The sequence below is a fragment of the Panicum hallii genome, chromosome 7 (genome assembly GCF_002211085.1).
Source record: "Panicum hallii strain FIL2 chromosome 7, PHallii_v3.1, whole genome shotgun sequence".
In the NCBI taxonomy this organism is placed as follows: Eukaryota; Viridiplantae; Streptophyta; class Magnoliopsida; order Poales; family Poaceae; genus Panicum; species Panicum hallii.
Window position 1 is genome coordinate 39,080,453 of NC_038048.1, and position 15,042 is coordinate 39,095,494.

Consider the following 15,042-nt stretch of genomic DNA (forward strand, 5'->3'; position numbering starts at 1 on the left):
TGGTGCTTGTTTGCTTTGAAGAGAAATCCACCAAATAGATATTGCCATGCCTAAACCCCGTGAATACCAATGACTTGTCTTTTTCATGAGTCACTACAACACCATTCTTGTCAAAGGTACACGTTAGTCCAAGATCACACAATTGTGCAATAGAGATGAGGTTAAAACTAAGTGCTTCTACAAACAAAACATTTGAAATGGATAAATCTTTTGAAATTGCAATTCTACCCAAACCTAAGACTTTCCCCTTAGAGTTATCACCATAGGTGACATGTTCATGATCGCCGGGGTCTTCAAGTGAGGTGAACATGCTATCATTGCCGGTCATGTGTTGAGAGCAACCGCTATCAAGTACCCAATGTTTTCCACCGGCTTTGTAGTTCACCTACACACATGAGAATTTATTTTTGAGTTTTCGGAACCCAAACAAGCTTTGGGCCTTGCACATGTGTGACAAGAGCTTTTGGGACCCAAAGTTGCTTGGGGAGCTTCTTCTTTGACTCCTTAGCAATTTTGCCAATAAACTTGGCCTTCACCTTGCCCTTCACTTTACTCAAGAGAAAATGATTATCTTGAAACATTGATGAATAATTCTTGGGTAATTTAGGAAGAGGACGTGATGGTAAGGTGCACTCCCTAGTGTGGTGCCCGGTGACTTGGCAATGTTGGCAATATGAACCAACTTCCTTGATGAAGCTTGTCTTGATCTCCGGAGAGGGAGTTGTAGCCATGTTTGGCTCCGGAAATGAACCAAGACCTCTCTTACCATAGTCACGGGCATTGTTGAAGAGAATCTCCTTGTGGATGTATTCTCCCCTTGAGAGTTTCTCCACACTACTCTTGAGGCTTGCCACTTGATCCATCAATTCCTTTTCCCTAGGAGAGGCAAGCTTGGGCACAACATTAGTGGCATATGCATCAATGAGTAGGTCATCACATGAAGTAGAAGCATTGACCTTTTCAAGAACAACTTTCTCAAGATTTGGGTCAATTACTTCATAAGCAAATTCGAGTTCTTGATACTTGTGAGCCAACTCCCTATGCTCTTGTTTAAGCTTTTTGTGGCTCTCTTCAACTTGCTTAGCAAGTACAAGTGACTCATTGTGCTTTTTGAGCAAGTCATTGTACTTACTAAGTAAGTCGGAGTGGGCAAGCTCTAACTTAGCATGAGTGCTCTCAAGAACTTTAACTTTGCCCTTTTCCCTCTTGATGACGGATGTATACTCATTGATGAGGTTAGTAAATTCATTAGGGTCAAGCTCTCCATCACTATCATCTTCACTATCTACCTCACATACCTTGGTGTTACCTTTTGCCATGAGGCACATAGGAGGCGGAGGTAGAGAAGGTTCTTCATTGGTGAGGGCGATGGTGACAATGTCTTCTTCATCACTTGAGTCTTCGCTTGATGAGACATCGGTCACCCATTCTTGTTTCTCCACCAAGAAACTTTTCTTGGTGTGCCCTTTCTTCTTTGGGAAGAGCTTGGTCTTCTTGTCATGGGTCTTCTTCTTCCCAAATCTCTTGTTTTTGTTCTTACTCTCCTCTTCTTCATCATCGCTTGAATCATGGCGATGCTTGCTCTTGTTGTCCTTGCTTCTTTTGTCCGGCTTGGGGCAATTTGGACGGATGTGTCCTTTTTCGCCACAATTGTAGCAAATCTTGTTTTTGACATCCATTGGCCGGAACATTCCCTTCTTGGAGTCAAAATTGAAGCCTTTCTTGTTGATCTTCTCATTCAAGCGTGTGAACTTTCTCATCATGAGAGCAAGTTCTCCATCATCTTCAACATCGGATGAGCTCTCATGGTGATCATCTTCTTCATTGCTTGAGCTTGAGTCTTGTTTGACCATCTTGAGCTTGCGGGATTTGTTTGTCTTGGTCTTTAGAGCAATTGACTTGCTTGAAGTTGGCTCTTCGGTCATACCAAGAATGCTCATCTCATGAGCGCGGATTTCCCCCACAAGTTCTCCAACTTCCATTGCGGCGAGATCCTCCTTTTGAAGCATAGCATTGATAATGTTATACTTGGGCTTCGGGAGTAGCATGAGGATCTTGCGGTTGATGGATGCACTGTCAATTTTGGATATTTCAAGTGCATTAATGTCCTTGACAATGACATTCAAGCGAGAATACATGTCATTGCAATTTTCATGAGCTAGCATTTTGAAGGAATCATACTTAGCTCTAAACAAGTGATATTTTTGTTCACGAACTTTGGTGGAACCTTCATGTATTTCAATGAGCTCCTTCCAAATATCACTTGCTAGGTCCATGCCATTAACTCTAGCAAAGACCTCCTCACTAATAGCTTCGAAAATTGCATTTCTAGCTCTAGCATTCCATTTTAATTGGTCGGGGGTGGGTTCTCCGGTGAATCCGACTTTAGTTGCCAACCACACTTCGGGGGCAATCGCATCAAGGTATGCGGCCATGCGAACTTTCCAATAGGCAAAGTTCTTGCCCTCGAAGTGAGGCGGCGAACCACCCATCTTGGCCATAGCTCTAGGCGGTGAAGCCTAATGATCCAAATGAGCAACGAGGCTCTGATACCAATTGAAAGGATCGATGGACCAAGAGGGGGGGGTGAATTGGGCCTTTTCAAATTTCTAAAACAAGATTAAACAACCTTAACCTATGCAAAAACTAGAAAGGCACCAATTCACCAACCGGATAACTAAACAACCTACACAAGCTAGTCAAGATGAAAAGAGATAAAGCCTAGCAAGGTAGAGCTAACTAGTGATCCCTAAATCAAGCACATGAAGGAATTGCATGAAAGATAATGCTTGAAATAAGTAAAGTGGACAAGGGACAACCGGATTTTTTCCCGTGGTATCGATGTGTTGGCACACACCCCTAGTCCACGTTGTGACACTCACAAAGAGTATTGTCACCTCCCAAGTCACCAAGACGAGGGCGCTCACTAAGAGTCTCCGTTCACCATCCCGGTGTGGTGGAGATCAAGCCACGTACAAATCTTTTCTCCGGGCTTCCACAATCCTTGGCAAGCTCCGCGAGAATCACCTCGATCACCAAGATCGCCTAGGTGATGCCAATCACCAAGAGTAACAAGCTAAGGCCTTCACTTGAGCAAGAACCCAATCACCAAGAATGGATGCACACAAGCTTCTCTCTACTCAAGTCCTTAATCTTGCTTCTTGAATGATTGAATGAACAAGTGTATGAAATGTTGAAGCTCAAGGTGGCTCTTGACTATAGTATGTGTGTTTGGATGTTGCCTGGTGTCAAGAGTAGTAAAATGACCCATTGGAGGGGTATATATGGGCAGCTCACACGAATAGAGCCGTTGGAGAAAAAGCTGCCAGAAAACTGCGTAGCGCCGGTTAATCCGACGTCCCTCCAATAGCCATCGTCGGTTTAACCGGTGAATGTAAACTGCCACTTCAGAAAACTAGCCGTTACAGCTTGGGCAGATTAACCGTCGTTGCATCGGTTTAACCGGTGAGTGTAATCATCCTTTGATCAACAGAAATACCAAGTCACTGGACAATTGCACCGACGTCAAATTTCAAATAGCGTCGGTTTAACCGGTGAGTCAATTTGTCCACTGATCAACTGAAAACCGAGTCTCTGGACAACTGCACCGATGTCCCTTTTTAAATATCATCGGTTGAACCGGTGAATAGACTTGTCAAACTCTGCTGACCTTGTTTAACCGATGTATATAAAACTTCAAGCGTCGGTTAAACCGGTGAATAGGATTTTTCTGATTTTGCCTGTTCTGACTTGAGTCTTGAACGAATTCCAAATATTCTTGAGATATAAGTTGAGAACCACTTATTTGAGCTTCTAGAAACCTGAGTGACCATTGTGTGCATCCATTTTCAAATGACCATGTCCATGCTCAAGTTACTAAGCCTAAACCCCTCTTAATAGTGCGATCACTACAAAACTACAAAACCTATACTAACCTAAGTGTCCTTCTCAACCTTATGACACTTAGGACTAGAAAGATCCTTAGTCTTGACATGTTATAGAGTTGAATGCCGAGATCGCCTTTTTGAATAATGAAAATTAGGGGCCTCTTTTGATATATAACCAAATGAGCAATGATGATCTATAAAGCTGCACAAACTCATTAGTCACATTAATGGTTGTCATTAATCACCGAAACATACCTTAAGGGCCTAGATACTTACAACATTCTGCGCCTCCACGAACCTCGATTCTTGACATTGTCGACACTTCTTCAAATCTATATCATTTTTCCAAAACAGCATAAGTTATTTGGACAAACATCTATCTTTTTGTACCATACCTGACAACATTTCCTTGACTTATTAAGGTCGACATCTTTAGACATCTTGTGATTTGCCGGAAGTATATCACCAATCAAATTCAAGATCATATTGTAACAATTGTGAGATAATATGAATTTGGACTTAATAGCCATGAGTCGAGTCACGAAAGCAAGGACAGTTACTTTTGTGTGCTCGTGCAACGACTCTTCTGAAGCTTTAAGGAGCTCGAAAAATTTTTAGCCTCCGACGTGGGTGGATCCTCAGTCTCGGATGAGAGCTCCATATCTTCCCCTAAATCACGAAGCATCTCATCCATTCTATCATACTCTCCATTATCATTACTTAGAACTTATGGTGATGTCGCTACTTCTAATGGTATTGGGACTTCTGGTGCATTCTAAGGAGGTAAAGCTTCACCGTGATACACCCACACCTCATAGTTAGCCATGAAACCATACTTTATCAGATGTGAGGACAAAACTTTCCTAGTCTGACAATGACAAATACGACAACGGCTACATGGGCATCTCACATCATTTCCATTCTTTGACATAGCAAAAGCACGCTTAACAAATTCCTCCGTATTAGCTATCCATTTATCTGACAAATTAGGCCAATCTTCGTACATCCATCGTTGATCCTCACCCATACTTTAAGTTAAATAATTGCAAAGTTAGAATATAGTTATCTTGAGCGATTAATTTTAAATTAGATATATCATAATTATAAAGTTTTAGTTACTAAACTTAAGCGATTAGTGTTTAATCACTATAATATGCATATCAAATACAATATTTTATTTAACTTCCGACGGTACTGCACTAACCTGGACGGCGGGGGGTTGGGCGGCGACGGGCCGGGCGGAGCGGCCGGGCGGCGGGGGGCCGGGCGGCGACGGGGCCGGGCGGCGGCGCGGCTCGGGGGGCGGCGCGGCACGGACGGCGGCGCGGCCGGGCGGCCGCGGGAACGGGCGGCGGCGCGGACGGGCGGCCGCGCGGCACGGACGGCGGCGTGGCCAGGCGGCGGCGGGAACGGGCGGCGGCGCGGCCCGGGGGGCGGCGGGGACGGGCGGCAGCGCGGCACGGACGGCGGCGGGGATGGGTGGCGCGGGAGGCCGGGCGGCGCGGGGGGCGGCGCAGACGGGCGGCGGCGCGGGAGGCCGGGCGGCCGCGCGGCCCGGGGGCGGAGGCGGTGGCGCGCGCGGGCGCGGACGGGCGGCGGCGCGCGCGGGCGAGGATGGGCGGTGGCGGACGGGCGGCGCGCGCGCGGGCATGGGGGGCGGCGCGGACGGGCGTCGGCGCGGCGGGCGGCCCGGGGGCGGCGCGGACGGGCGGCGGCGCGGGAGGCCGGGCGGCCGCGCGGCCCGGGGGCGGAGGCGGCGGCGCGCGCGCGGGCGCGGACGGGGCCCGAGGCGGCGCGGACGGGCGCGCGGGGCGGACGGGGCCTGGGGCGGCGCGGACGGTGGCGCGGGCGCGAACGAGGCTAGGGGCGGCGCAGACGGCGGCGCGGCCGGGCGGCGGCTGGGACGGGCGGCGGCGCGGGGGCGGGAGCTGAGATAGAGATAGATTTGGGGAAACAAAGGGATAGCTGGAGATAACGCGAGCCCGGCCGGGGGGGGTAACGGCGTGCAACTTAACTTCCGATGGCCGGACACGGCTCGCTGTCCGGCCATCGGAAGTTAATTAACTTCCGACGGCTGTCTCGGTGGCCGTCGGAAGTTAAGTAACTTCCGACGGGGCCGTCGAAAGTTTATTTTGGCCGTCGGAAGTTTGCCGTTTTCCTGTAGTGAATATCCCGGTCAAGCAGAGGCTCATCATGGAACTTGTCATGTCTGATGGGAGGCGGGGGAAGCTGCAGGTAGCGTGCAGGTTTGCGGCCAAGCACGTCGCAGACGATGATGCGCCGCCAGGGGTCAACGAAGCTCAGCAAACCACCCCCTCCGAGCGCGATCGTCTTGGAGTCAGTCACACAAGTTCCTGAATCAATGGATGGAGCAACGTAGAACGTGGTACGTTGTTTAAGAATAATTTTAATACTATTAGAATGAAAATGTACCGGCATTTCCGGTACGGCACGGTAACACTTTCTTGGAGGTGATGTGGCAGAAGATGTCGCCTACCGAAACAGGTGTGGTGCTCCATTTCCCATCCATGGAGTTGAAGAGCCATAGCTTGAAGCCCCCAGGGCCACTGCGTCTGAACTGATTCAGCGCGGCGATGTAGTAGTGGTCGTCGTTGTCGCCGTCCGCGTGTGGGCAGCCAGTGTCCCGGTGGGCGAGGAGAGTGAAATTGTAGCGCTCAGGCCAGCAGGGTTCGGGGTCCTGGAGCCGCCGCAGCGAGGGCCCCTTGCTGCCGGCAGCCTTGTAGACGAAGTACTCGCCTTGGTCGCGGCGACCGCGAAGAAAGACGCTGAGGAAGATGAGGTCGGACTCCGCGGCCTCGACGGTCGGCTCCATGGCGATCTCGGCGTCAGGGCTCCAGACGCAGATGTAGGAGACGAGCGGAGGGGCCGCGGTGCAGAAGGTGACCCGGATCGCCTTGCCGTTGCTCATCGTGCCCCACGCGGAAGTGGCGTTCTCCCGGTCGGCGACGTAGGCGTCCAGGTCGAGGAGGACCCAGCTAGCCGGCGGCGCGGCGTCGTGGGGAGGGTAGCCGTGAGCAGGCGGCGGCCGCAGGGAGGGGTGCGTGGGTTTCTCATCGCCTATGGATCCCCAGTCTCTGCTCTCCTCGTTTGACCTCTGCAGGTTTGATGGCGCTGGCTTACGCAGACGAAGACGACCGGATCGGAACAGATTGCTCCGGTACGAAAGAAACTCGAAAGCCGGCCCTAATGAGGAGACAACAGACACTGCTCGCTGGGCTGATCATTGGCCCTGTGGGCCAAAATCTGCCAGCCCACAGCTAGCTTACTGTTAAGTTTCTGAGGTCCCGTGTTGCGGAGGTCCAGCACAGGCAGTGGGCCCAGCCCAACAGTACTATTCCCATTGCTCCTCTCTCATCCGTCATCCGTCTGCAACTCAACTCATCAACAGCACTTTTAAATTTTGAAAAAAGCTTATACAGTTTCAAAAAAAAGGGAAAAGAGATGGATAAATTTTGTCCTTTCATTGCACTTTTGTACAGACTCCTAGTTACCACGAGTTATTTAAACATCAATGGTAATAAGGATTGTAATTTTTTTTGCACAATGGTAAATACGGAATTGCCCCCCTAAAGGACATTCAACGATCATCTACAAGTCTCTGAAACAAACAAGTCCATCATGAAGAGTCTCTTCTGTAGGAGTTCAGAGCGCTGGAACGCACGAAGTTCACGCGCCCCAGTTGCAAGTACTACCCCATCAACATTCAGCCATGAAAGACCTAAACATATCCACGTCCCGATGAGATCTGACCTCTGAGATTATTGCCCAACAAAATTTCCAGCATCCCTATCACCAGATGTGACGACAGACACGGCAGGAAACAACAACGAGAAGAGAACAAGACATCAGGCTATCATTTTAGCATGATATGGATCTCAGGTGCATGCAGAGTCTTTGGCAGGTTTACAGCTCCAGGAACAGGCCTTTCTCCTTTGGCAGCATCCGTCTGCATGGATCCGCACCGAATTCACGGGCATGGGAACCTAGACAATGTCAGCTGGTTTCAGGATGTGAACACCCAGACTGTTGCTGTAGCATGGTTCATGGATTGTAGCACAACAGGACAGCAAGGGCCATGCGACCATGTCTATCCCCATAGGAAATAAACAATGCTCCCAGGTTTAAACTAAGCGTCTAAGCTGATACCACATGATGTAACCTGAAATAGAAAAAATCTCAAGAACTGAAGAATCTACAAACCAGACAAGTGCTTTACATTATTCTTAGTCCACCTTCAAAATTTAATACACTGAACCAGATAAGACGTTAGAATGGTTGACTGAGAAATTATTTTCTTATTTGTGTTTCAGATTGACAGTTCAGGACAACAAGATGGCGCTAAATGACAGCACCATGTATTATACTATCTGCTAAAACATACTCCATATGGAGCAGTGTTCTCCTGTACCTGTAGTTTAAAGTCAAAGCCACATGGGTGATGGGACTTGCAATCTGTTACCTTTCCCGAAAGAATAGAAAATCACTGATGCCATCATTTTTGCATCAACTACGCTACCAAGGCCCAAAGGTTTTGTCATCCACTAATATGGGCGTTTGATTTTTATTTTTTTTCGGTAGGTTCCCTACAGGCTACAGAACAGCACGGTTAGGAAGATTTTAGCCGATTGGAGTTCCACAATCTGCAGTGTAATGCGCTACGGGCATATGCAGCGGCAACTATGTGAACATACATACAAGATATGAGGATGCTCAAGAGTTTTTTTCAGCCCAATAATTTTAAGAGCAGTTTCATACACAAAGCAATTGCTTCCTACAGATTCGGTATTGTCATTGACATCTCTTGCTGTGGAGAACAAATTGCAAGATCATCCACGGTTTCTTCTAGTAGTTCCTCCAGCGCCTCCCCTGCAATCAACTCTGTGATCTCATCCAATTCCGATCTCATGGACTTCACCCAGCCTCTTCCTTCCACCTCCTGTTCCATAATTCTGTCCAGTATTGTTCCTGCATCTTCGTTCTCGTTCACTGCAAACTTCCCTGATCCATTGAGCCAATCCCTCATATGGCGTGGTACTACCTCAACCAAACCTAGAGATAGGGTCTCCTTCCTGGCCATTGACCACACATGACTCCACGGATAGGCGCGTAGTAAGGTGTCCTGGCCAATCTCAACTAAGGTCATGTTTGCATAATCAAAAAGAAGCTTTTGGTTCGACCTTCGCTCCCTCGACTTGGCAGCCTCCTCCTTCCGGTCCAGTAACTTGTCACACAATGCAGGATCCAGAGGGCAATCAGGCAAGTACCAGCCAGTGAAGACCATACCCAACTGCAGATCGCCTAACCCAGCAGATGATACAATCCTTTGTACAAAGGCAACACATTCTAGTTCATCATTTCCCACCCTGGAGGGAGGGGTTAACTTTGTCATACCAAGTAAAGATGAAGGAGAGTTCATATCCTCCCATGATAATGAGCGTGTGACAGATTCAATTGCATCAGATCGTAAGGCAATTCCTAAAGATATGATAGAAGAGGCATTTAGTATACAAACAAGGAAACAATAGCAAACTCACGAGTCAGAGGAAGTAAGACTTACTCTCATTCTCACAAGTAATGCTTCTTGACGATTCAGATTCATTAATGTTGTTATCTTCGAATGACGCATCAAGAACTGAAGTAGGACTAGGCTCATCACGGCTACCATTCAGACATCCACCTCTCAATCCATCAAGATGTCCACTTGGACAGACAGAAGAAATAGGAGTTTCTATGGAAAGAATATCCTGCAGTATGCCTCATCATCAGGACAATGGAAGTGGAGAACAAGGAAAATCATCAAGGAAAAAAATTAAGAGGTCATAAAGTGATAGCAACAGAAAATTATTGCAGCAACGATCAACACAACAACAGAAAGAACAGTAAGGACATATAATAATAATTTGAGATAAGTGCATACTTTTGAAGAACAGATTGTTTGAGTAGTCAAACTATCATCTTCGCCCTCATGAAATGACACATTTTCATCAGCGCCAATATTTTGAGCAGCTTCTGGTTTCATGCTGCCCAAACAAGTGACTTCAACCTTCTCATCAGAACTAGTAGATAGGGTCATTTTCTCTTTTGACTGCCTTTTACTTTTAGGGAAGAAAAAACTCGAAACTCTCCCTTTGAATGATGGCTTTCCTTTATCTGACCTTGTAGCCACGTTTGGTGTTTTACAGCCTTCAGAATTGGATGATGGGTCGTTTTGTGCTATGTTATCAAACATTGATGATGACACTGGAACAGATTTTGACCTTGCTAGATTCTTTGGGGAGCTCTGCCTATCTCCTTCATTCTCTGTAACGATAGATTTACAGGAAGCTTGCAAGGTCAGCTCATTTTCTGCATCACATGGCTGACTACTTGTAACAGAACCCATCCGACCAACTTCTTTCTTGGCTCCTCGAAGGGAGAGCATCTCTCCCAAAGTGCTTGAGCTTCTCGGTAGTTGCATCTGTTCTTGGTTGATCTCATTATATGCTACCGATGCCCATCTTTCAGAAAGCCGTTTTTTGGCTTCCCTGATCACGGATGACTCAGGTGACCGTGACGTTCTGCTAAAAGATGAGCCTGAGTAAGGACTGTTATATCTTTTGATGTGATCCCATGAATGCCGCGATACTGGACTAACTATCTCGGAATCACTTAGGTTACCGTCTTCTTCATCGATGTAGTAAACTTCTGATCTGCTGAAAGAGCTTTCATCTCCACCATACCCATTAGAGTATACAGAGGATAGTAATGACTCATCCCGCCGATGTAGACTATCTGGTAGGTAATTGTCATCTTCTAAACCTCCAATAAAATCTATCTGCTCAGTCAGTTGAGCTGTGGCTGCTTTGGGTGTTAGCTTGGCCATTGTTCTACTAGGCTTTCCAGGACTAGGCTTCAGCACCACAATCTTAGTTGGCTGGGAGAACATTACTTCTGCTGAATGAGATCTTCGGTGAGTCCATGGCATCACGTGTTCATTTTCTTCATTTAATCTCTGTGTTCTGATTTCCCTTCTGCCTTCATTCTCAACAGATCTTTTTGGTTTCAACACAGTAATACGCTTTGTCTGAGGTGGTGATGGGCTTCTGTGAAGTCCAGCCAGCTGCTCTGAGAAAGTAGAGTTTGGTTCCTCAAGAAACTTAAGAAACAAATCTCTATTTGAACTGAGAACCTCAAGAGCATCTTGAAACTCCTTTGAATGTAGGAGTTTCTCATTTGTAGCAAGGCGCTTTGCTTCCATGAACTTCTGACGAACAATTTCCATCCTTATGTCCCTCTTGCTCCTGGAAGATGTTCCACTAGGAAAAGTTTGGTCCTGAAGATGGTATGTTCTTAATGGTTCTTGACTGACTTCATAGACATCCTTAAACTGAACAGTTTCTGTGTGTCCTATGTGTATGTCCCGTGTTGTCATAATGGAATTGTACTGCTCTTGATGTTGATGGGTACTCTTACTTTCTGCTGAATTGCCATTTAAGTGTCTTTTCTTCAAGTTTCTTCTAGCAGATTGTAATGTTGCCTCTTGACCAGGTAGATCATCTTCAAGTCCCATTAATCTGGCAACGACACTTGGTGGCTTCTTCTTCGACTCCAATTCCTTGGACTTCTCCTTTGCTAATACAACATTCAGTGGAGATGCATTTGATCTATTGCTTGATGAGCTCCAGTTACTAGCTCCCTGCAGAAATATTCTTATTAAAACACAGATAATGTACTACTACATTGAAATTCAGTACGCTCTTGCCTACCGCACATTTAATAGAAAATTGCCTAGAGAAGTTTGAGCCAGTAAATACATGGCATGATACTTACTAGTTTATCCTCTGCATAAACTTTAGCAGGATCAACGGTTCTCTTGACATCTTGCCTGCTTCTACAAGATGGAGAACCTGAAATATCAAAGCAAAAGATACATAAATTTCAATTTTGAGATCAGTACTTGCAAGATTCAAAAAAAGGAGCAAGAGAACATTCGAGTTCTATTAATCTAAGAAGGGAAAGAGAAGAGGAAAAGACAAGTAAAGCATGTCATCGTCTAGAGGGAAAATGGCAAACATCGTGCAAAGGAATCATTGTCCACATGACACCAGTGCCATCTAGTCCCATACGAAAGAGGAAATCGGAAACATTTGTCCTAGGCCAATTGCAAATGCTTGCATCTTATTATTTATCACAATCAGGGAAGATAGGTAAGATCAAGTCTACTGGAGCATTGCATTCAACAATTGCAATACAAACACAAAGTGGAAGAAATTTGTGTACCATCTCTTCGAGGTCGATCGGTGAGCATGTTCGAGCTAGAAATCCCAGCGCTGAGGTCGAACAAGTTGATCATTGCCTTCTTCTGATCATAAAGGCTGCCTTAGAGCACAGCAACATTGATAGAGTCCTGAAAACATTAGTTATGGCAAAAAAGGCATAAGTATGAGGACATGAAGAAAATGAAACGCTACCAACTAGCTTGTACCTGAGCCCCAGAAAGCCTATAAGTCTAAATAAAACACAGGAGCGTAACAGTTAGCTGGTTACCATCCACTGGCGTGTGGATATATAGGCAACCAAAGTTTGAAGAGCCTTGGGTGTCTCAGCATCTGAAGTCTCGAGTTTTGAATATTTTCAAGCCTTAAATTTGAACTTGGGCACAAGGTCAGAGTATATTGCTGTAGCAAGATGCTGTCCTTTCAGAAAAAAATCAGCACACACATTCCTAAGGCTGGGCTTTTGCAGGCAATAGTAGGCAATATTGTGCATGAGAAGCACAGTTCATGGCCCTGTGGTTGTTTAAAAAAGCAAAAGGAAGTTAGCCGGCACGCCCAACGAAATGAAACGATGGGGACAGAGCAACACCAGGCAAGATGGAAAAGTGGAATGTAGCAAAGATCAGGAGGTAACATAAAGCTAATGCACAGGGCTGAACAAATTAGTACAAATCTATGATTACGATCAAAAGGAATCTTTCAGCACGGAAAGCCTTTAAAAGGCTGCACTTTTGGGACAGATAAACAGGTAAACTAAACCTCACACCTCAGAGGTGAGGGAAGGTTAAAGGCACTCAGCTTTGTGCTCCATGGAATATGCAAACCAAAGCTCGAGCTGTTAACTTAATCAGATGCATGTACCTAGAAGAAAATTAAAGAAAAGTGAACAAAAACGCGAAACAGGTATCGACAACTACAGAACTATGCAGCGGCGACAGTGAGAGTAACGAGATGGTGCATATGGGGCTGCAAAGGAATCTTTCAGTCGCACATTTTTTAAGACCCAATTTTCTTCTCAGCGAATTTAGTCGGTGGGAAGAGAAAGAGGGACGATGATAAAAGCGAAGACGTACAACAACAAAGTAAATAGAAAACTGAAAAACCAATGAGACGTATGCTCAAGTCCAAACGAACTCTGAAGCCGAAAGCAAAAGCAAAAGGAAACCACTTACCGAAGCCTGCAGCTCTTGCAGGGAAGGAGAGAAACACCAAGAACTCGAAACTTTCCAAGCAGAAAACGCAGCTAAAACATCCCAATTCTATCTGGCAACCGAGAGGCACGAAAACGAGCAACCGCACGGGCTACGGAGGCGGGAGTTCACAGTTCAGAGGCGGGCGATGCAGAATTGCAGAGACATTGCACGGCCAGAGGGGGAGGGAATCTTGCAGGTAACTAGCTCGAGGATTTAAACTGCAAAGGCTGCGTCCGGGCCTGGTCGCTCGTCAGAGCCTCAGAGGGGCATCGCGAATTGCAGGACTGGCGGACGGGACGCGCGTTCAAGCAATAAATTCTCGGGCGCGGGAGCGGAAAGGGACGGGAGGAGCTGGCAAAAGTGGCGCTTTTACGCCGGCAGCGAGGGAAATTCGGGCCCGGCGAACCATAAACTCGGCTCAGATCCTTAGGTTCTACTTTTGCGCGGAGATTGGCCCCCCGAATTCGCAGGCTGAACCGCCACCAAATGCAGCTTTAAACCGCGGGCACACCGACGAAGCAGGATTGCGATTGCCCCCCGACGGAATGCCGGTGAGGCCGCGCATCCCACACTCGAAAGAACGAATTCAGCAGGGCGAACACGGACTGGAACCGGATAAGAAGGAGGAAAACAGATCTAACAAAAAAAAGGGCACGAATTCCTCAACAGGGAAAAGAAAAACATGGGAGTTTCCCAGCCACCAGCATCGCCCGTTTTCCCGGGATAGATAGAAAGAAGAACGGAGTGGGGGAGGGAGCAACGGGCGGAATTCGGAGGCGCTCACCTGCGGGGGGACTGGGCGGCGGCGAGCGCCGCGCAAAGCGACGCGGTGGGTGGGAGGTTGGTGGAATGGGGGTCGATCGATCTCCGCCCAGCCCCAGCTCGCGTGCGTGGAATGGAGCTGTTCCTTGTTGTTTCTTCCCCGCCCCCGCTCGCTTCGCGTTTCGTTTCTCTTCTCCCCTCCCTCCGCCTTGCTTTGCTTCGTTCGGGTGTCCACCACACCACTCCCTCCACTACACCACTCTCCTCCCCTCGCAGGCTCGCACCTCGTGGGCCGCGTCGCGTGCGCTGCGTGCGTGCGTGCGGGAAAAACGAAAACCAGACCCGAAAAGTCGTGATGATGACGGGCGGCGGGTGAGCGTGAGGGTGGGATGGATGGATGGATGAAGAGTGCACGGGCGGCTGAACTCAGCTGCAAGGAAGAAGAGGGGGCATGAATAAAGGAGCACTGTACGATCAGGCGTGGCATGTCGCTAATCGTATGGGGTTTGTGTAGTCTACGGACTACGGCGGTTGTTTATTCAATAATAGCTTCCTGCAATGTACACGCAAACGTATCGTGTGATAGCGATTGTACCTCTCCATTTTTTTTGTTGGCAAAAAAGAGAGAAAAGACTGAATCATTGGCTTAAAAAGTAGTAGCATTGTAGGCATTTGTTTTGGGATGCGGGTATGTTTATACGTCACCATTCACTTCCTAAAGGATTCTAATATTATTCACCGCTCCATTTTTGGAGCATTGCAACTTTTCAAAAAAAAAAAATTGGAGCATTGCTAACAAGGGTTTGCGTTTGGCATATCATCACTATTAATTTACATCTTAAGCTAGTCTCAATTTATGATTTCATTGCACAGCTATCAAGATTAAAAATTTGGTAACTGAGCTAGCTGAATATCATGAGGATG

General features: G+C 47.2%; 2 protein-coding genes across 3 annotated transcripts; both read right to left on the reverse strand.

The window, feature by feature from the left end:
* Nucleotides 1-6,105: 6,105 nt before the first annotated feature.
* On the reverse strand, nucleotides 6,106-7,132 carry LOC112900772. Its single transcript, XM_025969574.1, has 3 exons — nucleotides 7,112-7,132; nucleotides 6,385-7,002; nucleotides 6,106-6,241 (listed from the first exon to the last, which is right to left on the reverse strand). Exons 1-3 carry the CDS (start codon nucleotides 7,130-7,132, stop codon nucleotides 6,230-6,232), a joined length of 651 nt encoding a protein of 216 aa, XP_025825359.1. The 3' UTR covers nucleotides 6,106-6,229.
* Nucleotides 7,133-8,577: 1,445 nt separating this feature from the next.
* On the reverse strand, nucleotides 8,578-14,468 carry LOC112900050. 2 transcript variants are annotated; one of them, XM_025968770.1, is made up of 6 exons: nucleotides 14,141-14,468; nucleotides 12,168-12,294; nucleotides 11,718-11,794; nucleotides 9,826-11,583; nucleotides 9,466-9,652; nucleotides 8,578-9,383 (listed from the first exon to the last, which is right to left on the reverse strand). In XM_025968770.1, the coding sequence occupies exons 2-6, from the start codon at nucleotides 12,238-12,240 to the stop codon at nucleotides 8,680-8,682; spliced, it is 2,799 nt and encodes a 932-aa protein (XP_025824555.1). In that variant the 5' UTR covers nucleotides 12,241-12,294; nucleotides 14,141-14,468; the 3' UTR covers nucleotides 8,578-8,679. The 2 variants fall into 2 exon arrangements, with proteins under 2 accessions (XP_025824555.1, XP_025824556.1); XM_025968771.1 differs by lacking the exon at nucleotides 14,141-14,468 and adding an exon at nucleotides 12,373-14,068.
* Between the last annotated feature and the right edge of the window lie 574 nt (nucleotides 14,469-15,042).